General features: G+C 45.2%; 1 protein-coding gene across 1 annotated transcript in view; it reads right to left on the bottom strand.

The window, feature by feature from the left end:
- Positions 1-10,233: 10,233 nt before the first annotated feature.
- Positions 10,234-27,245, bottom strand: part of Lmnb1 (lamin B1) — a 40,081-nt gene continuing 23,069 nt past the window's right edge. Inside the window, exons 6-11 of the mRNA XM_051200876.1 lie at positions 21,710-21,930; positions 20,581-20,806; positions 19,020-19,124; positions 14,812-14,931; positions 13,304-13,408; positions 10,234-10,522 (exon numbers count right to left, since the gene is read on the bottom strand). Coding sequence (XP_051056833.1) covers positions 10,481-10,522; positions 13,304-13,408; positions 14,812-14,931; positions 19,020-19,124; positions 20,581-20,806; positions 21,710-21,930 — 819 coding nt within the window. The 3' untranslated portion in view covers positions 10,234-10,480. The remainder of the gene's footprint in view (positions 10,523-13,303; positions 13,409-14,811; positions 14,932-19,019; positions 19,125-20,580; positions 20,807-21,709; positions 21,931-27,245) is intronic.

Genomic DNA, 27,245 nt, shown 5'->3' with positions numbered 1-27,245 from the left:
TTCTTTTCAGTCCTAACCACACCCCTAACCTTCTAAGTCTCCTGTAGACAACACACTGGTAGATATAATCTAGACTCTGAGCTGGTGAATTCCATCAATTTACATTTATTTTACTGCTCTGTTCAGCCTTCATTCCACTATCTTCATGTCTCGTCTTTCCTGTGCTCTTAAATGTGGTAAGAGGAGTTACATCCCTCGGGGGTGACAGAGGATGGGGACACATGAGAGACAAAAGGAGATTCTCTATCATTGCACGAACCCATCGCCATAGACTGTAATCAGCTTGCCCTTTTAGAGTGAAGAGCTTGACAAGAGGAGTCCCACGAGGCTCACCTGTGTGCCTGCCCACCACGTATGCATCTACCTAGCAAGCAGGCACTGCAGCCCACCCTTCCCCCACTGCCCGATGGCACAGGCTGTCACTGCCTTCTTCTGTGGTGTTGTTGCCTTTTGGGAAGTACTGCATCGGAAGGGAGCTCAAGCCAGACCACCTCAAGCTCCACCCTCCCACCCTCCTTGGTGATTGTTTTCCCTCAGATCCATCTTCACACTGGGCCTTCCAGCAGATTGGGGTGGAGATTAGTTGGCGGAGCTGCAACAGCTCCTGCAACAGCACAACATCCATCTCAGGGCCGTGAGCTGCTTCCGGGGGACGTGTCATGGGAAAGGGACCAGTAACCCTAGAACTAGTATCCTGGCCCAGTTCAACCCCTCTCCAGCTTCAGAGTGGACATCTGGGCTAGATTTCACAGCAAGGAACCCAGCTGCTACATATCAGCGTTGGAATGTTAAATCCTTACCATTCTGGGTGCAGTCCACTGGCTCCACTGGCTCCCTAGCTTTTGGGAGTGAGTCTATTGGGTACAAGGGAATTAAGTGTACTTAGTAGGACAGCAAATAGTGTGTCTAGTACAAAAATGATCACACAACTCTCCCCCACAGCTGCCCCCCCACTACCACATAGCCTTACTCCAGTGGAATTCAACTGCTGTTGCCGCTAGCATGGTTGTGTGTGGTAGTGATTTTCAGCTTCTGTGAGGGTGACTGTTCCAGAAACCCAAGTCGCCAGTGCCATGGAGGCTGCCATAGAGGCGCCAGTTGCAATATTTTTACAGTGTAAAATTTTCCCATTCCCTTTAGAACGGGAGGCACAAGCTTCATGGCCCTTGGCAATTAATTTTGCTAATATATAAAATTTTTCCATCACTGATCTTCCTTCTCACCGTCCCTGCCTAGCAACTGCAAAGCCCACCATGAATGCTTTCAGTTCAGCTGCTGAGAAAGCTGGGTGGCCCAGCCTGAATGACAAGATACCACAAGGTCTAATGCAGCTAGAGGCCCAGATAGCTCAGACCTGGTCGGACAGAGAGATGGATAGTCTTTGGAAGGCAGCTGGAGGCTGTGTCATCCAATACATCTGCAGTGTGTGAGGGCCTAGGACTTAGCCCTGCAGGCAACAGCTTAACAGTAAAACTAGCAGTCAAGGGGCTCGGCTGCCTGACAGCCACAAACACTGCAGCATTCTGGAGCTGGCAACATAGCCCCCTTAGCTTCTCGGTGATGAACGTGCATGGGGCGGGGACTCTAGGGTGTGCATGAAGAGAGGGCCTCTAGAGCAATCGGCTGCTTCCACAGGAAGTTAAAGAACTAATGATGGCAAAGATCCACAAGGATGACCCCAACTAACAATCTAAGCAATAATGAAGAGGCTACCTTAATTACCCGTCCCCTATAATGAGAGTAATGACTACTTTATATGCCTTCCTAGAGCCCTCATCCAGTAGCTGATGGAAGCCGAAGCAGACACCCACAGGTGAACATTGAGCCTAACTCCTGGAATCCAGCTACAGAGAGGGAGAAGTGATGAGCCAAAAAAAAAAAAAAAAAAAAATCATGCTGGGGAAATCCACAGAACAGAAACAGCTGACCTGAACGAGGAGCACAGGAACCTCAGTTGTAAAGCTGGGAAACCAGCAGTGAACTAAACCAAGCCCTCTGAATGTGGGTGCCAGTTAGGAAACCTGGGCAGTCTATGAGACTTCTGACAGTGGATCTAGTATTTATCCCTAGGGCACAAATGGACTTTGGGAGCCCATTCCCCAAGGAGGGATATGACCATTGGGCCACATTAGCATCACTCAGGAAAAAAGTATCTACAGCAGGCCTGCTGCAGGACAAGGAGCAGGTCACCCAGCAAGAAGTCAGGGATGAAGTAGTCCCATGCCTGTCCACACTGGGGACCAGAGCTGAGGACCATCTGTCTTCACATCCCCTTGGCAGCGCACCCTGACGGGACAATCTGCTGTGCGATGAAAGGTAGCACACAAGCAGCACATGTGTTCAATCCCTGTCTGTCCCATCTTGTCTCCTAGGTCAATCTCTTCCTGCGAGGCCATGGCTGCCCTCAATTCCCCAGGCAGCACTGCCATTAGCTTGTACCCCCGTTACAATCATCCTGTCCCTCAGCCAGGCCAGCCCTTTCCTGCAGTCTGTGGGAACACACATGGAAAAACAAACTGCTTAGGAGCAGGAGGCCTACAGTACGTGGATTCGGAGGCGGGTCCCATTCCTGCAGCTTGCGACCTGGTGCCAAGGATGACAAAAGGCTATCCTCCCTTTATTTCATAATTCAGTGTTTCCCAACCTCCCAACTATTCTGTTTTTTTTTTTTTTTTTTTTTTTTTTTTTTAAACAGTTGCCAAAGATACCTCGTCACTTCTCAGCAGCCTGAGGAGCAGAGCAGAGCCCTCTATGGGGCAGCTGTGGCTCCAACATGTCTGAGGCTGTCTGTTGGCTAAAGCCTTACATTTTTTGTTTGTTTGTTTGTTTAAATGACAGTCTGACATAAAACTACAGCTTTCATCAAGGACAGGAGCGCTGCCGTCATCTCACGTCTGTGGATCAAACCGAGTGATGTTCAGCTTCGTTCAGGGTAGAAGCTCTGTGGCCAGCAATGAGGACAGCTGTGGCTCAGCAGTGCGCAGGCGCACACCCTCCAGAAGCGCTCCGAGGTTTGCCGTCTATCCCGCAGGACCCAAAAGACCTTAATGTCCACTGTTTCGGTGGGCAGCTCAGAAATTATGGCCAAACCTGTTCCACAATTCTCCACTTCCTGCTTGAGGCTTGGGCACACAGGGTACCTTCAGGGTCACTGTCATCTTCATTTTTAAATGACAATGCTAAGGGTATCAATGTGAACGTCCTGTCACAAACCCTGCCGGTGTCCATAAATGCATCCTTCCTACCCGAAAAGCAAGATTCCAGCAGGGCCACTGAAGCTCCACCCGGTAGTCTGAAACAAAACAAGTGCTTTTCAGCAAGGAGGATGCTCTCAACAGTAAAAGCAAGGGGGTACTCCATGACGAGCTGACATTTACACTTCCCTAAAAGGGGGACGGTCACTGGCTCCCCTGGAATATTCAAAACAGGGACCCATGACACTTGGCTGCTGCTATAGTAGATTCCCGCCTGAGTGTTGGTGCAATGGGAGCTCATCCGTCTTTGAAGGCAACACTCAAAGCCCAACCTCAGGCAGCATTATGTCCCCAAACTCCAAGCTATCCAGCAATGCCCAGATGTCATCTGCTGAGCAGAGACAGCCACACCACAGGGAACCCTTAAGCCCATGCCAGGCTGGAACCTCGGTGGGCTCCTCTTCCAAAACTCTGTAGTCTGAACCTTGACCCTACAACAATCTCAAATTTGCTAATGTGGCAAACCTTGAACAGTTTATGTTGTGGTTACCCTAAACCATAAAAGTATTTGTTGCTACTTCTACTTTAGCTACTATTATGAATTGTAACATAGTATCTGTTTTCAGATGGTCTTAGGCAACTCCTGTGAAAGGGTTGTTCAAGGAGCCATGACCCACAGGTTGAGAACCAGTGTTATTTGTCTATTTCACCATTAGGACTACCTGGGGAGTCAGCTCTGGGAAACAGACTCGGGGCTAGACTATGAGCATCAGAGTTGAGAATGGTCTTGAAACCAGCCTCCAACTAGACAAAGCCCTCTTGAAGGCTGTGAGACCAGGGCTGCCTGCAGCATGGGTGGCAGCTCTTAGCCAGAGTTGCAATTTTACACACGGGTCAAGGAAGGGTTCTCCAACTATCAGGATCTCAGGCTGCGCATGTGAGTTAGTAAAGGGACTGGCAATGCTTGCAACTTACTCATGAAACAAAAACTGTGTTGCTTCTGGTATTCCCAAAGGGCTTGCCCTACCAACCACTGACAAATTTAATGGGAAATGTTGATTCTGACCAACATTGTGTGCACTTACAGATTGCAGGAACCCCACCATTCCATACCAAGACTCCTTACCCTCACCCCAATTCTCTTAGTCAAATAATCCTAAGCTGTTTTAAATTCCTATGTACTCACAACCTGCTATACTGCCTTTTCATATGATCCCATGTAATTCTCCTCCAACACTGGACATCTAAGCTTACACCTAATAAAACAGATATAAGGAAGTATGATTTTCAGGACCGTGCCATGCCACTAACTAACAGCAACTGGTATCATTAACTACTGTTCTTACAAGGGGTTTTCCGTTCAGAGAGCTAGGTCCAAGACCATCAGTGTTGTTCTGTTTGAATCTCGTCTGTGGGGGCCAGTCTGGGGAAATCTGGAACATAACCATGACTACACTTAGCATGTCCTAAACAATGGTCAATCCGGTTGTTAAAATTCTTTTTGCTTCTGTTCCAATCACAGCTGAATCACCAGTTCCAATAACCCCTGTAATTCAGTAGCCCCCATCCCACAAGAATAACTAACTGGGAGACATTGGCTTCTACACTGGGTCACGTCCAACAGTTGCTTCACTTAGGCCAATTATTTTCAACTGTTTTCTGTGTGACCCCAACCTCCCAGAGGAGAGGTCAGCAGGACACTAATTACCTCCCTGAACAAAGACCGTGTCCCAAAACTGCCAGTTTGGCAAAGGTCAGTCCTGCAGAGTGTGGCTTATGTCTTAAGAGAGACTGTCCTGAGGACCCAGGTTCAGCTCCTAGCACCCACGAGGCCCACAACCACCTACAACCCCACTTTCAGACCATACAACCTCCACAGGCACACATGGTACGCAGACATCTGTACAGGCAAAATGTTCCTACCGACCTGAGCAAGAACTCGGGCTGGGAAAACAGAGCCCCTCTTCACCCCTCAGCTCATCTGCCAGTGCCCACTGCTTTGATGAAGTTTGGAGAAAACAGGCATTGGGCTTATGGGGCCGCTGGAATCATCCCAATTCCCACTTGCCAACGGGCACGTTTCACCAGCAACCAGGGTAAGCTGTCTGCTGCCCACTGCCTGGGACAGCAGGAGAGGGAGAGTTGTCAAGGACAGATGCGGCCAGTCACAAAGAAATGGCTCTCCCCTCCGGTAGTCCTGAAGCCAAATCTTCAGGGAGTGCTGAGGGGGACAATGAGTGAATGAGCGACATCTTTTGGGCCCATCCAGTATCCTATCTGCAAAACAAGAATATCACTAGCTAATGATGTATAGGTTTGAGTCAGGTAGTATTTGGTGGCAATGACGGTTATCATTCAATGAATGTGGCCCTAGCCACCATCCTCTCCTCTGGGTGGTTTTTTTATCCCCCGCCGCATGTGAGAAATCATGTATCAGGAGCCTGTGCTGCAAGTGTCCACCCCAGCTGCAAGGCACAAACCCAAGGGCCACACTTCAGGCTTGACTCCGGATTGTGGGTAAGGTCACCCTGATGCCCTCAGCGTTTTCCTTTTTCCACAGAAAAGGCCCTTCCAGGACTGGCCACTGGCACTTTTCCTGTCAGCTCCATGATAGCTTCTGGGGTGGAACTCAGTCCACTGTTTGTTTTATAATGAAGAATGAGCATTCAGAACTGTGGGGCCCTTGTCTGTCTGTCACCCCACCCCACTCCGCCTATGCATTCAAATCTCTTAACAAAAACTTAAGGAGAAATGGTCTGACTTGTCATCTGGAAAAATGGCTCACAGGAATTTTTGGCCCCAGCTTCTCGGACAAGGGAATGGGAAACTGGCAGCCAAACGGGGAAGGCAGGGTCATGGCCTCAGGCACTGGGCCAGAACATATGAATGGCAGGGTCCAAGTCAAAAAACCTGGCTCCTGGCTCAGATGGAGAGAGAGAAAAAACCAGAGCTGGTGCTGTTTGGGAACTGGCTAAAGAACAGTTATCTGGATAGCATTTCCAGCCACTAAGCTGGAAAGCCAATACCAGTTAGCTGCCCCTCCGGTGCATATAAGACACTCTGTGACTAAGACTTGAGGCCAGATTTAGGTCCCAGGACTACAAGAGGATTGGTATCTATTCCTCAGACTAATTAAGCTGGGGGCAGAGTGCATGTCATGATCCCCACACCTTACAAAAGGGAGTTTGCAGTGGCCTAGGGTAGGTAAAGACCCAAACTCAAAACAAAACCAAATTAACCGACTCCATGAGTTTGAGAATACTTGTTGAGGATGAATCACAAGACTGAGGAAAGCAAAACTCGGGCAGATCCCTCTGCCCTGTCACACTCATGGAGGCAGACTCATGGAGGCTGGCAGGGGGTCGCGAGCTGAGCAAGTCATGACAAGTAGCTTCAGAGAGGGGCTTACTGTAATCGTTTTTATTTGTGTGTGCCCTCATGCACCAAGGCAAGTGTGTGGAGGGCACAAGACAGCTTTAGGGAGTCAGTTTTTCTTTCCTTCCTGGGGTGGGAACTCAGGAAGTCAGGGTCGGCTTACGAGAGCACCTTTATCCACTGAGCTGTCTCCTCAGAGAGGGCTTATTTAAATCAAAGAAACCACTACCAATTTTGCTCAAAATAGAATACATATGAGGAGGGATCTTTAGGAGCCAGCCCCAAGCTCATGTGGCAGGCAACCCTCAGAAGCACAGTGGGCCTAAAATGCCAGCAGAACAGAACAGACCGGCTGGCAGGGAAGCCCGGACTCCCATCTTAGACCACTAGAGGAAGGTCCTTGCATATAAATCCAGGAGACTCTGTCTTTCATTGTTATAAAGTCATTAAGCTACTGGGCAAGCTGTCTCCCGGAACTGAGAGGTGCACTTTGTCTCTGGAGAAATGTCAGCCAAGGACACCATTTACTTACTGAGCTGTTGAAAGTGAAAGAGAAAACACCATTGTGGGAGTGAACAGTAGGAGGTAGGAAGTGAGGACTTCACACCCTGGGCTGATGCAGGTCTCTAGGGCAAACTGGTGTACTACCCTCCAAACCAGCCCAGCCCAGCAGCCTCCACTCCCACAACACCCGCCCCCGCGTGTTTATTAGATATCCTTCCCCCGCACAACAATTAAAGTGAACCGTCAACCCTTCAGCAATGTGATGCATTGTTTCTATTTTACCTAAGATGATTATCCCTTGAAAGGCAGCCAAACAGAAGAAACGGAATTCTAGATCACACCTCCCTCAGTACCGTTGCTTCAGTCAGCAGAACAGCCCCAGAGTCAGAATTCTAGGTTTTGTCATACATAAAAATGTCAAGCCCTTGCTTCAGGGACTCCAACATTGAACCAGACACTCTCCTCCACACAGCCTTCCAAAGCGCCAGCAACCTCATGAGAGGTGCAGGGTGAGATCCTTTCTCATTTTAAAATGATTGTTGGCCAAGGAAAGGAACATTCAAATAAACTTCCTTAGCATAATGATGGTGTATACGTTAGGGTGATGTATAAGTCAATGGGCACATGACTTAGGATTGCTCCTTAAAAATGCACACACACCTATACACATATGTATACAATAAATTAAACGGCATAGGCAAACCCACACATATGTGTACGACAATAAATTAAATGACATGGGCAAGCCTTCCCTTCCACTCTAAGACTGATTAACATAGGATCAGCTAAAGCTTGTTCAGTGACATGGTACAGGTCTAATACTGTCAAAATCCCAGGACTTCTAACAAAACAGCCACTCTTGCTGAGGAGTAGTCAGAACCCTAAAACACCAAGAGGCAAACCACCTATTATTAGGAAGTCAACAAATGCACCTACAACATACAAATAAGCAACGCCGCCAAGAACTCAATAAGGAGGGTCCCTGGGGCGTGCTGGTCTCAAGGAGAGATCCTATCTCAAAATAAGGTTGGCAGCAACAGGGGAATGAAGCCCAAGGTTGCCCTCCTGCTCACATTCCCACCCTCCTCCCCCCCTTTAAAAGAGAACCAAAGGCAAACTCAATGGCTTGGCTGAATGCCAAGGTGGACAGGGGTAAGAGCAGAATTAGTGAGGCAAGCACCAAGCACAGAGACATCTAAAAGGCAAGAAAGCAGAGGCTCAGTATTCATCTTCAAATCCTAGCCTGGGGGTGGGCGGACAGGGAACAAGGATGACATGGTTTCCAACAAATAAGACCATGAGATGAGACCAAAGTCAGAAGAATGAAAATAAGCTAAACATGAAGGTCAAACCACAGCATGGAAGACAAACCAAGGGGAAAAATGAATTCCCACTTGTTATAAGAAGGTAATTTCAAAGCGTGTTCGAGTGTGCCCTCTGCCTGGCCTGCGCCAATGAGACGGAGGTGCAGTGTCCCCAGCACCCCAAGTCCACAGGGCAGGCTCAGAGCGGCTGACCCCTCAAAACAGCCAGAAGCTCCAAACTACTTCGGTTAATTGAATCTGGATCTTTATTATAAATTTCACCAGATCATATAATATTCTCCTGTATTACAACTGCCATTTTCTCCCTTAACGCCTACCTAAAGTGTTGGCTTTTATAGCATAAAGAACCCAGGCCACACTTTGATGACAAGAACCCCATCTTGTGACAAAATATTTCACGACTGTTTGGCTGTCTCCCGTATCGCCATTCAGAAGATAAATCTGTGTTGAGAAGTTATCATTTCATCTGCTTCAGCAGACAGAATTTCTGACCCGGCATTTATCTTGTGTCTGCGACAGCAGCGGTATACACAGTAAATCTGTGGAACACAGTAATTTGGGGCTTTGTGAGTTATTTCTAAGTGAATGCTGGTAGTCTTTACACAGCTTACTGCAGGAATATTTTAAGACGAGAGCAAACACTGGCTTTGGGTTAGCTTCTGAAATATCATCCATGTGTTCTAGGGAGGGTTTCCGACATTCAGCTCCTACAAGATGAACCGACTCTGCTAAAGCAATCACAGGACAGAATTCAAGTCCACAACCAGTGTCACCACCCACAAGGGCCACCTGCCCCAGCAGGCCCCATTCACCGCTATTGAGTTATTCTTCCAGGAGGGGGTTCTTAAATGAGTTCTCTCCCCTATGTTAAAGGAGTAGAAGCAGACTCTATGAACACCTTCCACCCTGTGTCAGGTCTGAAAGCCACTGGCGATAATCTGAGAGTGTGCTAAGTGTAAGTGTCGACCATTCCATTACCAACCAGGGGGCACTGAGGTGTCTGAACTCTGAATCTATCACCTTCCTCAACTGTGAACGTATCACACAAGCCAATCAAAACTAAAACTTTGGTACCGGTCAAGGTCTGTCTAAAGCAGTGCTTCTCAACCGGCCTAAGGCCGGGGTGACCCTTTAATACAGTTCCTCACGTTATCGTGACCCAACCACACAATTTCATTGCTACTTTATAACTGTAATATTGCTACTGTTATGAATTATAATGCAAATATCTGACGCACAAGCCCGGTGAAATGGTCTTTTTGACAATCCCCCCAAAGGGGGGAGACCCACAGATCTGAAGAGTTAAAAAGGACAGCAGAGCAATAGTAAACAGCTTTTTATTCGTTAATGTTGCATAAGAAATTTAAGCATGTTACACTATCTTAAAAAACACAACTAGAGCATTTGAGAATCCCCTCCCCCACCCTAACCCTGCCTGCCCCACCCCACCCCCCTCGTGAATCAAGAACTTAAGAGAAGTGGCTGAACATCCAGACATGTGGACCCTCTATCCAGAGTGCTTACATGATGACTAGATTAATATTGCCTTCTTACAAAAATGTTCTTCTCTTTTCTATTTAAAAAGAATTTGTAACCTTGATCACTTATTACAAAAAAATTCCATACAAAAGTTCAATATATTGAAAAAGTTGCTTTCCCCCTCCCAGAACAGCACCATTTTATATATAGCAGAGAGAGAACAAGAGCAGACTGCCCAACTAGACAGAGCAATCTTCCAATGATGCCTGGACACACAGTGGTATACTTACCCTCCCCTCCTTAAAAGAACTTTAAAAAAAAAAAAAAAAAAAAGAAATACACACACACATACAAAGAAAAAAATGCCAAAAACTTGAGGGCCCCTTTCCAAACAGTACAGTTAGTTCAGTGTCAATAATTCACATCTTGCAACAACGTGTATGGATAGGATTTCTTTTACAAAACTTTCAGTGTCAAAAAGGAAATTAAGGCCATCAGATTCGCAGCTTAAAAAATTCACATAAAGGAAATACAAAAATATCGTGTGCTTCTGAGAAGGCTCTGCACTGTATACAGGGTTACCATGCTTCTGTCTTGACGAGTTCACATAATGGCGCAGCTTCTGTTGGATGCTCTTGGGGCTCCCTGAGAGGGGAACAGTAGGAAGTGAGAACTAACAATATCATGATGTTCTAAACATAAACCCTTTCAAATAGAGACTAACAGTCTGCATTACCTACTTTAAAAAGGGCCCTGTCATGCCTCACTCTTAGCATTAAGGGCTTACTTCATCGAATCCCACAACTGAGTCTCTATACTCGCTGCACCAGAGTTTTAAAATCAAAAAACAAAACAAAAAGCTGATCTATGCCTGTAAACAATTAAGAATTTCTCATTTAGCTCTGCAATTTTAAAGTAATTGTCGTATACAGCTGAGTTGGAGGCCCCCTCTAACCAGTTCCAGGGGATCATATGCCCTCTTCTGGTCTCTTCAGGAACTGCACAGTATGGTGCAGGCAAAATACTCAAACATTCAAAGAAAAGGTTTGGCTGAGGTATTGCTCAGTGTCACTTGCCTAGCAAAACTCACTCCTTGTGTGACTTGTGACTTGCTGCTAATTAAACTAAAACTGAAGGTTATTTATCAGTCCCAAGGGTATTGGATCACCTTCACTGTGCTTGGTAGCTCCAAGCGTTTTCCCTCTTGTGGATTTTTTTTTAACTGTTTTCCCTCTTTGGAACTCTACAACCACCTGTGATCACAAGCACAAAACCTCAAACACCTTGGACTTTTTCCTTTCTTCTGTCTTCTCTGAGTCTACATAAATCTTAATGAGTCTGAATTGTACCTACTCCTCGATGGCTCTAGAGTCAATTCCCTAACTTAGTGTGCCTTCCATTTCTCCTTTGCTGCAGACTTCGTGGGACAGGCCTGGGCAATGTGATCCTAACTAGGCTTCCCCAAACAGTATGACTGACAAACAGATGGCCTCAGCATCATCAAGATGAGTAGCTGGGGTGGCTATCTCAATGGGAGAGCACTTCCCTAGCACGAGGAGTGTCCTGGGTCCCGGGTCTGACCCACAGAACCACAAAATTGACAAAAACACTCCACAACTCTTGGTCCCTCCTTCCACTGAGAAAAAGACTACCTCCCTTCCCCTTGAGTGCTGGCTGGCTGGCCCTGGCTTACTTCTAGAAAATACAATGAAAGGGGTCTGGGCCCAACTTTTGGGAGGCCTTGGACTTGCTGTTCGTTTGTCACCATCTTCGCCAGCTTGGCCTGAACTAATGGGTCACAAGAACCACACTGGCAGAACCCTTCCAGCCCCAGCCAGGCTAGTGGGACCACAAAATCACTGGGACTAAGGTGTAACTGGAGTTTTGTTTGTTTGTTTTTGAGACAGGGTTTCTCTATTACAGTTATGGCTGTCCTGGAACTCACTTTGTAGACCAGGCTGGCCTCAAACTCACAGAGATCTGCTTGCCTCAGCCTCCTGAACGCTGGGATTAAAAGTGTGCACCACCACCATGCAGCAGAAATAACTGTTTTTAAGCCCAAATCTGGTGTCTCTTCCTGACAGTTCAAACATTGTCATTTGTCCTTTCTTTAACACCCAAATAATGTCCTATCCTCCAAAAGACTGTCCAAGGAGCATTTCCCACAGCTGTTTACAATGACACCAGAGGCCTGGAATGCCTTCTCCAGTGTCTGACCTGGCAGGACTCCCTGTCAGGTTCCCACTGACAGTGGGCGATAGATCCTGTGCTAGTTTTTCATTAAAGTCAAGGAGAACAGACTACCCTTAACTATGCCAGCAAAATGACAAGGCATCCAGATTAAATGAACTCCCACCACAGGAGGTTACACAGGTGGGTTACACGTGTGAGGTCTGCTGGCAGCAGGGCTAGTGAAGCAAGCTGTGGCCTGAGTAAGAACACCCCCATAAACTCGTATGCCTGTATGCCTGTATGCCTGAATGCCTACTCACCAGGGAGTGGTGCTATTTAAAAGGATTAGAAGGATTAGGAGGGGTGTGTGTGTGTGTGTGTGTGTGTGTGTGTGTGTGCGTGCGTGTGTGTGTGTGTGTGTGTGTGTGTGTGTGTGTTTCAAAGGTTACACCAGAACCATTCTGTCTGTCTGTGCCTGTCTGCCTCTCTCCCTCTCTCCTTACAGATCAGGATGTTTGCTATCAGCTACTGTTACAGCTGCATGCATATTGCCATGTTCCCCGCCATGGGGATCAACTTTGAAACTCTAAGCAAGTTCCCAATTAAATTCTCCTTTCCTAAGAGTTGCCTTGGTCGTGGTGTCTCTTCACAGCAACAGAACACTAAGAAACAAGGGCAACTTGAATTACAATTATGGAGATAAAGAGACAACAAAAGACCAATTAATGGTCATACTCAACAGCTTGAGAATATAAATTGAAGGCTCATTAGTTATAAATATTTTTCCCAAATTTAATTAGTTAAAAGTGAATTTGGAATTTATTTGAAAGTTTTTTACAAAGCCCAGGCATCAGCAAATTACTTAATGAATGGCAACTTAATATAACAGCAATGAAACTAAGTGTGGCTCTAGATTCTGTTTTCTGTTTCACGGTTACCCATGCATGAAGGCTGCTCTCAGGAGCACAAAGTTTTCAGAATCCAATGAATAAGCGTCAAGCCATACTCTCTAAGGTATGCATTTGTAAGAACACACATGTCCGGCACAACACATTATTTACACCGGAAGCGAACAACAAAAGTAAAAATTGACAGAGGGGAAAAAATTGCACCCAAGTGTGTTGCCTTGAGCACAGCTTAGCTGAGCACACACCCAGGGGGTGGACTGCTCCTGCTCGGGACATGAATAGCAAGGAAACCCACACAGTGGCTTTTCAGGCAATTCTATTACTAAAAATAAAAACAAAGTAATACCTGCTGATGGAAACGCTCCTCCTCAATAACCACTCCGATGGGCTCTTCCTCCTCCTCCTCTTCAGGTATGGTTGTCTTAAAGACTGTACTTCTCTGAGCAACCTCCTGAAATCGGGACAGCAAACTTCAAGTCAGAAGCCACAGGAAAGAGCCCTTCCCTGTGCTTAGGAAACACCACTACCATAGCAAGGACTTCTAAAGCTTTTTCATCAGCAGTTTTAGCTAGTGAATTCTTCATAATTAGGAGCCATTAGTAGACCTTCAATTTTTCCTGGAGGGGAGCTACTGGGATCCAATTTGAAATAATACCTGCTGAGCAGTTTCTAATGCTTTCTTTTAAATCCTTTTCTGTTACTGAAAACTCTCTGCAAGGCCTTTGGCATACTAACCTGAATTCTGCTTAAAGATCTTAGCTCTGAGCAAAGGAAAGGTGCTAAATAAATGCTGAATAAAAGAAGCTGGAGGCCAGCTGCTCTAACCCAGGAACCATGGTGAGTGACAGCAGGACCACCGGAGCCGTGGAGACAAAGAAAGCACCTTCTATTCCAGGACAATTAGCACCAAGTACTAGTAACAGGGACTGAGGTCCGGATGTATTGTAGGAAGAAGGGCTCTGACCATTCATAAGGGTGCAACAGAAAGCATCTGTTTCCACTCTAGTGCAGGTGACTCAGAATGCTCAACTGGGCAAACACTGCTGTTCAAGCATAAGGCTAACCTGATGATCCAGCATCTAGGAAATGTGTCCTAGAGAGGGCTCTGAGCACCCCAAGTCCAAAGGTCACTCAAGAAACCTCCACACTGGAATTACTTCAGCAGAAGCTAATCCGGAATCCAACAGACCAAAAAGACAGTGTCACCAAGACAGTGTCCCAGAGACAGCTTCACGTGAGGTATATCCATCAAAGTGAACATGTTTGTAAACAAAACATGGCTCTCAGACAGGATCTGTGTGGACTTGAATTAGTGCGTCAGGACAGGGGAGCTAGACACAATCACCGTGCAAGCATCAGTCTGTCTTAACCCAACGGCAGCATCAGAATGCAGAACCGAATCCTTAGAAGAAAGGTCAAAGGCAGCTCCAGTTCTCTGGCCAGAATCCTGGGGCTCACAGCGAAAATACCACAAAGGTGGGCACTGCTGTCTCACCTAGAGCTCTGAGAACTAGTGCAGTAAGGGTGACAACACACGTTTCCCAGGCTAACAGTGTAAGCATTTACAAGGTTAACAGCATGTATTTACCAGGTAAGCATTCTATAACAGACGCTGTTTTGATAAAATGTGAACACTCAGAGGTGAAATTACTCAAAGCCTGTGCTAATAAACCAACCCACCCCCACCCCCTGAAACACTCTATCACCATGTGGCAGTTTCCATTTACTCGGTGTCAGGCACTTGGCCCCCTTGGTCTACCTGAAGCCTTAGCTACTTCACTACTCAATGGGAGCTCTGCTACCAACCGAGGCTGGTCAAACGGATGCCACAGTGGCAGCGGTAGGTGGCCGTACCTCTCCCTGAGAGTTTCTCAGTATGACCTTCACATCTTCCCCAGTGCCCCAAGAGTTCTGGTTCTTCCAGATGAGGTCAGTTGGAGGACTGGCTGTGACTCCAGCATTTGCCGCCCATATCTAGAAGAGAGAAAGGACATCAGCACACCCAGAGGCCAGCGGTCACATACGTCAAGTTCAGCAACACGACGAAACTTCAACTCTTCTTCTAACGGGTTGTGAACTCTGCCTAGCTACCCTACCCATGGTCACCACAGCTCAGAGCTTCTGCAGGCCTTGGCATCCTCACAGGATAAACATGAGCCCCGAAATAAAACTGCCACACTCTGGCCTAGCCGTCCACAAAACAGCTGACCCAGAACAAGTTTTCTTACTGTCTTCCTCAACAAAAATGGGCAGCAATGAATGGTACTCTAACAGGTGGGACCACTGCTGACGGGACAACAAATACCAAGGCGCCCACTCACTCAATGGCATGATTAACAATCATGCTCTATGGCAGTGGTCTGCAATCTTCCTAAAGCTGTGAGCCTTTAATACGGTTCCTTATGCCGTAGTGACCCCGACTATAAAAATTATTTTAGTTGCTACTTCATTAACTGGAATTTTGCTACTAAGAGGTGTCTCAATTCCTAAAACCAGAAATGTGTTTTCCAGTGGTTGCGATCCACAGGTTGATAACCTCTGTCCTATGGGCTTCATAGATCACCAGACAGACAGGTGGACGGGTGGACAGACAGACAGACATTTGTGCATGCACACATGTGCAAACCCCTCCAAGTTCAACAACAGGTGATGTTCCATAGCTGACAGTCTATTTAAAATATTCAGGTAGAGTGGCTCATGTCCAGCCAATTGGAGAGAGTGTCACAGTGCCCCAGCACATTTCAGATTACCCTCCACAGAGTACAGGAAATGTTCCGGGAAAACATGATTGCTAATGAAATGTGGAAATTCTGCCATTTTTTTTTTTTTTTTTTTTTTTAAGTATTTCTTGGCAGGAAACAGGTGGAATGGAAAACACTGGCAGTCAAAAAACCCAAGTATAGAGGACTAGAGAGAAAGAGCTCAGTGGATAAGTGTGCACCACTCTTGTAGAAAACCCAGGTTCAATCCCCAGTACCCACACGGGCTGCTCACTGACCATATCTAACTCTAATTTCAGAGGATCTGGAGTTGGCTCCTGTGAGTACATGCATGCATGTGATACACACAACCTTATACAGTACAAAGACACACACATTCTTTTTAAAAGGCAAAAGAAAATGTAGGTATGAATCCTAGACAAAGTATATCATGTGATCCCACTGTCCTCAGATGCAGACATAACCAGCCCTAATCTTATAAATAAAATGGAAACAGGTAGCCACACTAATCCACACATAATTACACAGTTGGCTTAATGTAAACAATAAGATGTCAGTGAGGCTTACGTGTAAGTGCTGGGATGTGATCAATTAAAAGACACACTGTGCATCCCAGACCTCAGAAACGCAGAGGAAAGTTAGCAGAGTTAACTAATAACATTTGTATTAATACAGGTGTTGTTTTGTTTGGGGGGGGGGTTATTTTTTTAGACAGGGTTTTTCTGTGTGGCCCTGGCTGTCCTACAACTCACACTGTAGACAATGCTGGCCTGAAAAAACTCATAGATCCTTCTGCCTCTGCCTTCCTAATGCGGAGATTAAAGTTGGGTACCACCATGTCCTGTTTTGATATGATATTCTAAACAAAATAGATTTAATACAGCTTCAAAAGTAACCTTATACCTTTGTAAGTTTTTACTATGTAACAATAAAATTTTAAAAGCATGAATAGGGTTTTCATCTTGTTCTGAATCTTCAGACTGATCCTTGCATTTGCCTTTTACAATGTCACAGGAAAATCTCTCTCACTACTATGTCCCAAAACTCTGATCACAGTTAATGTGAGCTACTAAAGGGAGGGAGGGAGGGGGATGCTCCACATTATCTCATGTGGTAACAGTTCTTTATACACCATCTACAGGAACAATCTCTGGAGTAGCACAACCTTCGGGCAGACCCAGATGATTGGCATGGTATAATGGCTCCACATTATGAGACAGGGAATATTCAAATTTAAACCTTCTGAACTAAAGTACCAAATTCTTTTAAACACATTATGCAGTTTCTCTAAGACATGTAATAGAACTAAGCAATCTTCTCTCACTATAATTACTAAAGAATAGAGTAGTTAGGATATTTGTTCTCATTTTCACCCATTATTACAAAATTAGCACCTGCTATTTTCAGAGGGATGGCAAGGCTCTCTACACTTTACAAGTTCTAACCTGTATTGTGAGCCTTTGATCTTAAACATTAAGGTTTGTACTGATCAAAAGTATAAATATGTGGGAGGCTAAGATAGAATTGTGATCACTTCAAAGTCAGCCAAGGAGGGAGGGGAGGCTAGGCGTGGTGGTGTCAGCATTTAATCCCAGCATTTGGGAGGCAAAGGCAAACTGAGCTCATGGCCAGCCTGGTCTACAGGGCAAGTCCAGGACAGCCAAGGTTACAGAGATCTTGTCTCAAGGGGAAAGGGGGGGGGGGGTGACAAATGTGCTGTAACAGGTGCCTTTTTGTTTTCTCGAGACAGAACCTCGTATAGCCCAGGCTGACCTCAAACCCACGGTGCGGCTATGACTCACCTTAGAGCCCTACCCCCGTTTCTGAAGTCTAGGACTATAAGTATGCTCACCACACTCGGCAGCACTTGCCATTTTTTTCTAAGGAGTCCATAAAGACAATGAGCAGTAACATCCATTCTCTCAAATCAATAAAGTTAGCAGATTTTACTGTTTCATAATTTGCTTGCTAAGTAAAAACAGAGGAATCTTTTGTTTGCTATATGATTTATTCTTTAAAACTCAATCTATTACTGTTTAAAATGTGTGATAGAACATATCGATAGAAAGCCAAGTTGGAATAAGAATTAGAATGCCATTTAGCCCATCTGTCAAAATCCATAAACTTATGACGATGCTATGCCCAAAAGCCTGGCACTCTAAATAATAATACCAGGATACCATCCCTGCCTGGGAGGACTCTTTGGGGGAAGGGGGCCCGTTTTATTTGCATTTGTACTTTTGTGTAGGTGCCTTCTGTGTCCAGAAGAGGGCGGTGTGGGGTCCCCTGGAGCTGGATTCATTCACAGGTGGTTTAAGCCTTCTGATATGGGTGCAGGAACTCAAACTAGTCCTCTGGAAGAGCAAGCCAGTGGATGTTTTTGGATTTTCACGACCAGGTTTTTTTTCTATGTAGCCCTGGCTATCTTGGAACTCTATAGATCAGGCTAGCCTCAAACTCAAGAGATATACCTGCCTCTGCATCCCTAGGTTGGGGGTTAAAGGCATGAACCACCATACCTGGCTTTTTTTCTTTCCGTTATTTCTGACATTTTTCACATGGAAGTATGTTGAGCATGCTCATGCCCCACCCCCAGCTCCTCCCCTACGGCCCTCTCCCTCCTAGCCCTCCCATTTAATTTAGAGATTACTTGTTTTCCTTCTTTCCCCATCAAGTCCTATTGCCAGCCAGTCTTGGGACTAGGGCATAATGAGTCTATTAGGAGTCACATCGTTAAAAGAAAATAAGTCTCCCTTCCCCAGGATGCCGGGATTTCACCTGGCTGCAGCTGCAGAAGGTGTTTTCAACTGGTCCATCTCTCCAGCCCAAGGATATCATGAAACAAAGTCTTGCTACTACTATGCAGGCCAAGGTGGCTTTGAACTCACAATGGCCTCAACCTCCCAAGTGAAGAGGTGCAGGCATGCGCAACTAACTCTATGTGGTGGCTTTATTAGCAATCCAACCCTGGAAACAACTAAGGGTAAGGTGGAACCAAGATATCCACATGTTATCGTTTGTCCTAGGAAATTTAGGCAGCTGCAGTTTTAGGCTGATGCTGGTATTAACTTGCTACAATTTACAACGTATAGAAGCCAGAACTGCATTAGAAACAAGTATGAACTATGTTTTGCCCACTGAAACAGAAAAAGGATATTTAAACACCAATTTTTCTCACCACTCTTAAGGCAGGATTGTTAAATCTTTAACAGCACAGATAATAACACTAACATAAAGACGTTTAAAACACACTTCTAAAATGCTGCTCATTTTGGTTTGTGGTGATAACTGTTTTATCTGTGATTAAGATAAAGAAGTTAAATGATGACAGAGTTCACTTACTGTAACAGTCTGGCCTGCCTTCAGCACGTATCTTGAGGTATATTTGTAACTGACTGATGTGTCTCCAATTTTTCTGATCATCTCCCAGCCTCCCATTGGTTGATCCTAGTCACAAAACACAATATAACAAGGTTACTTCTCATATACAGGAAACTATGAAACAATCACATCCATGAACCCATAAAGGCTCGGAAGCTAAGGCCTTCCCATGGAACTCATTGAAAGAGTAGCTTCATGATCACCGCACCCCACCAGGAAGGGTTTGAATTCTAAAGGGGACAAAACAGGGAGAGACATGAAAAGACAACAAAGGGCGGGCGGTGTTCGCTGCTAAGCCAGCTGGTCTATGATTTGTAACACAACGGGGTCACCAAAACCACAAACAACATAAATGCTTGACAGCTTTCCATTTTCAATTAGACATTCATGGTTAAACAATGAGGGAATTTTGTTTTTGTCTTCTGCATCTGTCCAAGCTTCACCCAAATTAAGCTGTCACTAAGAGTTTAAAAGCAAGCTAAAGAGCAAGAAGTCAGACCTGGTTGAGTACTGTCAGCCCTAGCCACCCCTGCCCAGTGGGTAGGCTTGAGGACAGCAAAGCCATCAGGGTCCCTTCCCTCCAGGCTGAGGTTAGGGCACACTCCCAGCAGCTGTGCCTCTGGAATCTGGAAACACTAGCATAGAGCAATGGGTGCTACTCTGTTTCCAAGTTGAGGCCAAGCAGCCCCAGAGCCAATCTCCAGTGCTATCTGACTTTCATGTGAACATGCACACCAGTTCTAATGGTCTGGTGAGAAGGGAGTGGTCTCACAATTTTTAGCAGACCCTGTGTTTCAAATGACTTTCTCTCCCCTGTGTCCCAAGACTCTTGCTTCCTCTAGCGCTACCCTACACCCTCCCAGTTCCATCAGAACCACAGAGCTCTTTAAAGTCCCAGTTCTACACCTCAGAAGTCCCTGCAGTGGATACGTCCTGCTCACATCAACTATTCCAATACAGAAAATAATGTTATTGCTATTTCTATATAAATCAGATCGTGAGCATTTGTTCCTTCGTTAACTTTGGGAAGAAAAAAAGTTCCTTCAACATACCCGAGCCTGCACTCACATCCTTCCATAAAGATTTTATTAATAATTGCAAACTTCACCAATCTAGCTACAAAACTTCTAATTCATTTTTAGGAAGGCCACCATGAAACGGCCAAGTCTAGGTCAAAGGTCAAGCAGAGCTTTATAAAGCAAGATTCACAAAGAAAATCTTAGGCTAAGAAGACGGTTTAATGGATAATGGTGGTTGCCACCAAGGCTGATAGCCTGAGTTAAATCTAGAACCCCACATGGAGAAAGGGTAGATGACTCCTCTGACCTCCACACCCAGCTTTAACACATGGACACCATCCTTAGCACTACAATTAAAAAACCTAAGAAAGAACAAAGAAACTCTGCAGGCCACAAAAGGCCTGAAGACTGAAGCACACAGATGGTAGACAGCTATTGTTAACCACCGTAGCCCAGCAGCATGCAAAGCAGGCCTGGCTGGGGAGATGGGTCCATCCTATTACCTGTTCAGAAGTGTTCTTCAAGCGGATGAACTTGCCATCAACATCTATCTCTTCAATGCACACATTCCCGGTGGCTGAGGCAGAGTGGGAAATGCTAACACTACTGCTCGCCTCAGACTCTTCCACGTCAACTCTCTTCCGCTTCCCTCGAGTGGTACGGACACTGCGACTGGACGATGCTCTGGACACTGTCACTCGGGAAGAAGGACTTGGAGAGAGCTTTAACCTACAGAGAGAGAGTAAACTCTGCTTATGTAGTACAAATGCCTGACTCACTTAGTCAGACAATGCCAATAAACGTCTTGTCCAAAGCAACATTTACACATGCTGGGGTAGTCTTATAACATTTCTAAAACACTTGAAATTTCCAATGAAAGAGCCCACTCCATATTTAAAGTAGTAACAATACATTTCTAGGAGCTGGAGAGATGGCTCATAGGTTAAGAGCACTGGCTATTCTTCCAGAGGACCCCAGTTCAATTCCCAGCAACCAAACAGATGATGGCTCACAACTGTCTATGAGATCTAATGCCCTCTTCTGGCATGCAGGCATACATGCAGGAAGAACACTATACACATAATAGATACATAAATCTTTTTAAAAATTCTATTTCTACTTAGATGACAAAAAAACTCAAAGTAGCTTTCTTCCTTTTTAAAAATGTTTTCTTTTCCTTAAAAGTGAGAGCATTTAATATCATAATTTCATTCCATTTTATACATTTGGAAATATGCACTGAAAGAAATGGTTGTGTTATTCATGTTGGAGAATACACTGGGTTTTGTTTTTGTTGTTTTCCAGGACAAAGTATAGCCCTGGAACTCACTCTGTAGACCAGGTTGGCCTCAACTCACAGAGATCCTCCTGAGTGCTGGGATTAAAAAGCATGTGCCCCCTCTCCCAGCACCTCTGAGTTTCTTAGAGATACTTTGGAATGCTTGAGTTCTGAGCACAGGACAGTAAATCCTAGCTGGGCTGTTCTTCACTATGAACCATCTGTAGATGTCTTAACAGACAGAAAGCAGGGTTTCAACTTAGGGCAGCCCTAAAATACTGGATGAAAAAGAGAAAGTGGGGAGGAAGAGTGAGCAAACCCAGCTTGCCTGGCCTGCGGGTTCAGTGCCTTACCGTTCTTCCTCGCCTTCTAGGAGTTTCCTGTAGGCGCTGATCTCCATGTCCAGGGCCAGCTTCACGTCAAGCAGCTGTTCATAGTCATTCAGCTGCTGCTGCATCTGGTCCCTTATCTCCGCCATCTCTCGCTCTTTGTCAGACAGCATGCGGCGGGAGTTGTCTCTCTCTTTAGCCAGCATATCCTCCAATTCTTGAATCTTTTCCAAGCAGGCTCTAGACTTCAGAGTCAAAGAAGCACATTCACTTTCTAGGACCATTTCAACATGAGGACAAGGCAGCTATTTTAACCCATCTCCTGAACTAGAGCAAACACAGCCTCGTAGGAGCACTAACTCAGAGCGCAAAAGATCCTGGCTGAGAGAAATTAAACCCTAAGTCCTTAGAATACAGGCTCTTACCTCCCCCCCCCCAAAAAAAAAAAAACCCTAAAAAGAAATATTTCTCAAGTAAAACTTTGGAGTTTTCAGTATTAGCCAAATGAGCATGTTACTCCAGCTGTGGGGTCTTCAAGTCTGACTTTCCCAAAAGGTCCTCATTTAAAAAGTACCAACATCTTTTTGGGCGTAGCTCCATCGTGTTTGGTTACAAAGCACATGTGGTACTTGGTGATGTGTAAAATGCTACCAGAAATATAGAAGCTGTGTTTGGCATAGTTAAAAAACCAAAAAAAAAAAAAAAAAAAAAAAAAAAACACACACACACACACACACACACACATCCTACATCATGAAGTTCATCTTCAAAACCTTGTAGCTCACGGGGTAATCATTTACCCATGTTTCTCCATGACAGAATTCATCTCAGAAATGACAAGGGCAGTCAGCTCAAAACAATGATGGAAGCCAAGGCCCTCAGAATCCCAAGTACCCACATCAGCAGCAGACAGGAACCTACTGTGCAAAAACTTAAATCTGGAAGAAAGACACTGTGATAAATACTGCCCGACTATAATTTATTCCTGGGATGATAAAAACCAAATTTCCCATATGCAGGGTTACAAATAGGTGAGAAAAGAAGCCAAAAAAGAACCCTGCAGTATCACATTTAAGACAAGTGCATGAATTTCTGCTGAACTTAATATAAATCCTTATGACGAGACTGGAAAAGAGTTACAGATTATAGCTATGCTGTTAGCATGTACATGTGTGTACAAGGGTTATGTAACCTGTTCTATGAGAAGGTTCATGCATGCACAAGCTATTTTATGAGATGACCCAGAAGTAGAGCTACAGTACCAAACAAAAAGCACCCTGTGTATGTATGTCTGCACACACCGACACCCCGTGCCTATTCTATGAGAAGACCTAGATGAGGGCAGGGGAGATTGTAATAACCTGCATTACAAGGTAGAGGTGTGTGTGTGCGTGTGCGTGTGCGTGTGTGTGTGTGTGTTAAATGAATAGGCCCTGGATTCAATCCCCAGAAACACAAGGAAACAAAACCTCTAAAACAGTGCCTGCCTGGCTGGAAAGACGGCTTTCGATTAAGAGCTTTACAGAGCAGTTCTGCTCAATGAGTAATAGATCCCTCTCCTTAGGACACAGAGTTTATTAATTCTTGTCTGGGTGGGCCAGACAGCAGGAAATGAAAGAGACCACTGATTCTCAACAGTAAATGAAACCTGGCAAACACTACTATAATCACACATTCCTAGTGACATGGCCCTTAACAGGAGGTGATAAAAGCAGGCACTGGGAAAGCCCACAGCAGGCCAGTCCTGTGACAAGCACCAGGCAAACCCAGACTGAAGAGTATCTAGTGGAACACCAGGCCCATCCTCCTCAAACTCAAGGTCATGAAAAGACAAGAATGCCCTACAGAACTGTCAGAGCAGGGAAAGTGGGAAGTATGTGGTGCCTGCAACAGAAAGAGGACAGCAAGGGGAACAATGGCAGAACCCAACCAGCCTGCAGTCTAGTTATCAGCCGTACGCTGCTGCCAGTTCTGCGTCTGACCAGTATCGCATGGTAACACAAGATGCTAACACAGGCAAACCAGCTAAGACAGAGGACTATCCTATTCCTACTTTACACTGAATCTAACATTTGACCAGTACTGGGCCAGTAAGACAGCTCAGCCGGTAAAAGCACTTGTCACCAAGCCTGGCAACCAGAGTTCCATGACCAGAACCCACGTGGTGAAAGGGGCCAACCAATTCCAGAAAGTAGCCTCTGACCTCCACAAGGGCACAGCAAGGGGAGGGAGACTCTACAAAGGCCTCCGACACCACCACTCAACTGCACTTACAGACCATGCTGAGGTACCCACTCCCTGCCCACACCTCACTGACTTCTATTTCCTTTCTAAACAAGATAAACTCAAAATACCTGGTCTTCAGTCTCTTCACTTTCTGTCACATGTGGACAGTGAGGACAGAATGAGCCATAAAACAAACACTAAAGGACATCCAGGCCTGTGAAATGGCCCAGTGGGTAGAAAGTGCACACCACGAAACCCAGCAACCTAAACCTAAGTTCAATCCCCAGAATCCACATGGAAGGAGTAGACCACACTCAACTCCCACAAGTCATCCCACAGTGCACACGCCAACATACATGCACATAATAAATGCGAAGGAAAATCAACAAGTTAGAACTGAAACAATATCTCTATGGTATACTGCTTTTGATATTACAGAATTAACAGGGAAACATCAACCTAGGTATACAACAATTTTTAAGCCATTATGAGTTGTTTCATTCTTTTAAATGGAAATGTTTAAGTTTTACATTAAATATCTGGTTATATCTGGGTAGACATGAAAGAATCAGAGAGGTCAGATCCAGATAGAGGCTCCCAGACCTGCCATCCACTCCTGGACAGCTGCAGCTAGCCTAAGCCAGCACACACACTACAAACACAGCTTACCTCCAGGTCCTGCCTCGACACTACAACTTTAATGCCTCACATTGGGTGACCTAAGATTTTTTTTTTTTTTAACTTGATTAATTTTTATGGATCTGAGTGCTTTGCCTGCATTCGTGTATGTGTACCATGTGATGTGAGTGCCAGGTTCCCACAAAGCCAACAAGGGACTGGCAGACCCCCGGGCTGGAGATAGACTGTTTTGAACTGTCCCGTGGGTGCTGGAAACCAAACCTAGATCCTCAAAGGAATCACTAAGTGTTCTTAACCACCACTAAGCCATTGTGTTAGCCCCTGGTCTTATTTATAATTCATAACACAGTGACAAGGATTCATTTATGATATAAACACAGTCACAGTTCCCAGAGACTGAAAGTTAGAAAACCAAACCATGGGTGGGTGCTTCTGGGATGTCACTGTAGACTCTTGTAAGTCAGGCAGACTAGAACCAAACACAGAACTGCATGCAATTCCTAAAGCCAAAACAACATTGCTATCATCTGTATACTTAAACTTATAAAAGTATTTCTTGAAAGGCTGCTTCAACCTTAAATTTCAGAAGGTCAGGAGCCACGGGTCACATTCACAGGTTTGCTTATGGCCAAACAGCAGCACAACAAAACCACCATGAATGACTCAACGACACCCAGAAACACCATAGAAGAGTATTAAACATCTTTTTCCCTCATTTCTAAGAATGAAAACACTCACCGGCAATCCTAATACTTGAGAATGTGAGGTAAGAAGATGCAGCAAGTCTTAGGCCTGCCCAGGTTATACAGCAAGCTCAAGGACTACACTACAAAGAGGGATGAAACAAGCATGTGTATGTGTGTCCATTTATTCCTCAATATAAAGCCTTCTATCAGTGATGGAGGAAAAGATTCCCTCTGTCCTGACAAACTAAAAACTCAATCTAGATGAAGCAGGGGCTTGCTTATCTCCCATCTACTAAGGCAGCAGGCTCCTAGAAACCCCAAGAATGCCAATTTAAAATCCACTAACCTGAAAGCACTTATAGGAAGTAGCAACATAAGAAAAACAAGGAAAAGACTGAACCTGGTCAAGACCTAGACCTGATCTACACTCCCCAAATCTACCGCTATTTAACTACAGTCTTTGCCTCCTCAGCTGTAAAATAAAGATCTAACGGAGAGAGTGGCTGGTATCGACTCACTGTAGGAACACAATGGTCGGTCCATTTCCAGAAGCATTCCAGTTAATGTTCCCCCAAAAATTTATGTGTTGAAAAAATACTACTCTCCAACATGGCAGTACTAAGAGAAAAGATCTTTCCATTGACCTCTCTCAACTAGAAGTCGTATTTTCATAAAATAGGCTCTCAGTAGTGAGTTATTTGCCTTTCCCACACACAGGAAGACACTAGACGGTCAATCAAAGGATAAGGAAGAATTGATCTCACCATTCAGTCCTCCCTGGCCTTAGCCTTCCTGATCCTGAACATGAGTCTGTGCAGCTAGTTCAGTCAGTGAAGTACATGGCAAGCAATCCTGAGGACCTGAGTTAGGAGAGTATGTATGTGCACACACGTGCATGTTTTGTTATAGCAGCCCAACAGGACTAAGAGATAGATGGTGCAACAGAGCAAATTAAGGGAACACTGGGAAGGAAGAGAAACCCCTTCGTTACCCTGAAATCTCCAGGCATCATTAAACTCACTTAGGTCTGTGGTTTGGTCAAGTGAACAGTCCATTATTAGATGAAAAGTTCAAAATACTAGCAGAACAAACTAATTCTAAAATAACTTAAAGTGTTATGACACAAGTAATAAAATATACAAGGTAGCAATGTAAAACTCTGTTAACTGTTTTATTACATTATTTTATGTGACTCATTTGCTTTCTAAAGCCCACAATAAATGCTTTTATACCTACAGAATTTGGGGGGGGGGGGCAAAAGGTGTGGGGGGGGGGCTGCTCAATAAAATAGCATAAAGTTTAGACAAGTTTCTCCCCTCAGGAAAATAAAGGTAGGAGTTACTCCCCACACCATTAAAGAGAGGCAATGCCCAATCGGTGTGTGATTCCACGAGTCACTTTATCCAACATCACCCCACAGTAAACCTGACTGGAAGCCACCCACATCCAAGCCCACTTCACTTGACCTAGAGCCATGCCATCACAGCAGGCAGCCAGTCAACAAGGAGAAATGTAGTCACTTGTCACTGAGGTATACGGGAAAGTTGGGGAGGCCAGTGAGTTTTAATGAGTAATTTCAACTGCAAGGAGAAAGAAGGCATTTGCACCCACCATGTTTTGTTTTTCTTCATTCTGGTTTGCAAGTGTGATGGGAAAGAATAAGCATGGCAAAGATGGCATTGAGCATGCCAGCGCTGTCCAGCGGGTGATCAGTAGGTCTCCACATAACCTCCTTACAAGTTAGGAATAAGTTATTAATTACTCAGGTGGACTTTGGGGGGGGGGGATTTTAAGACAGATCTCACTATGTAGCTCAGGCTGGCCAGGAATTCATTTCATAGCCCAGGTTGGCCTTGAATTTGCAGCAACCCTTACCTCTGCCCCTCGGTTACTGGTACGCATCACCAAAAGCTACTGGATTATTTAGATACAAAAAAAAAAAGAGGACAGGAGGCAATGTTTCATCTGTGACAAAGACGGAGGAGTAGCACAGGTAGGTAGCACGCAGA

The sequence above is a fragment of the Phodopus roborovskii genome, unplaced genomic scaffold, assembly GCF_943737965.1.
Source record: "Phodopus roborovskii unplaced genomic scaffold, PHOROB, whole genome shotgun sequence".
Classification (NCBI taxonomy): domain Eukaryota; kingdom Metazoa; phylum Chordata; class Mammalia; order Rodentia; family Cricetidae; genus Phodopus; species Phodopus roborovskii.
This window is presented reverse-complemented; position numbering and strand designations above follow the sequence as displayed.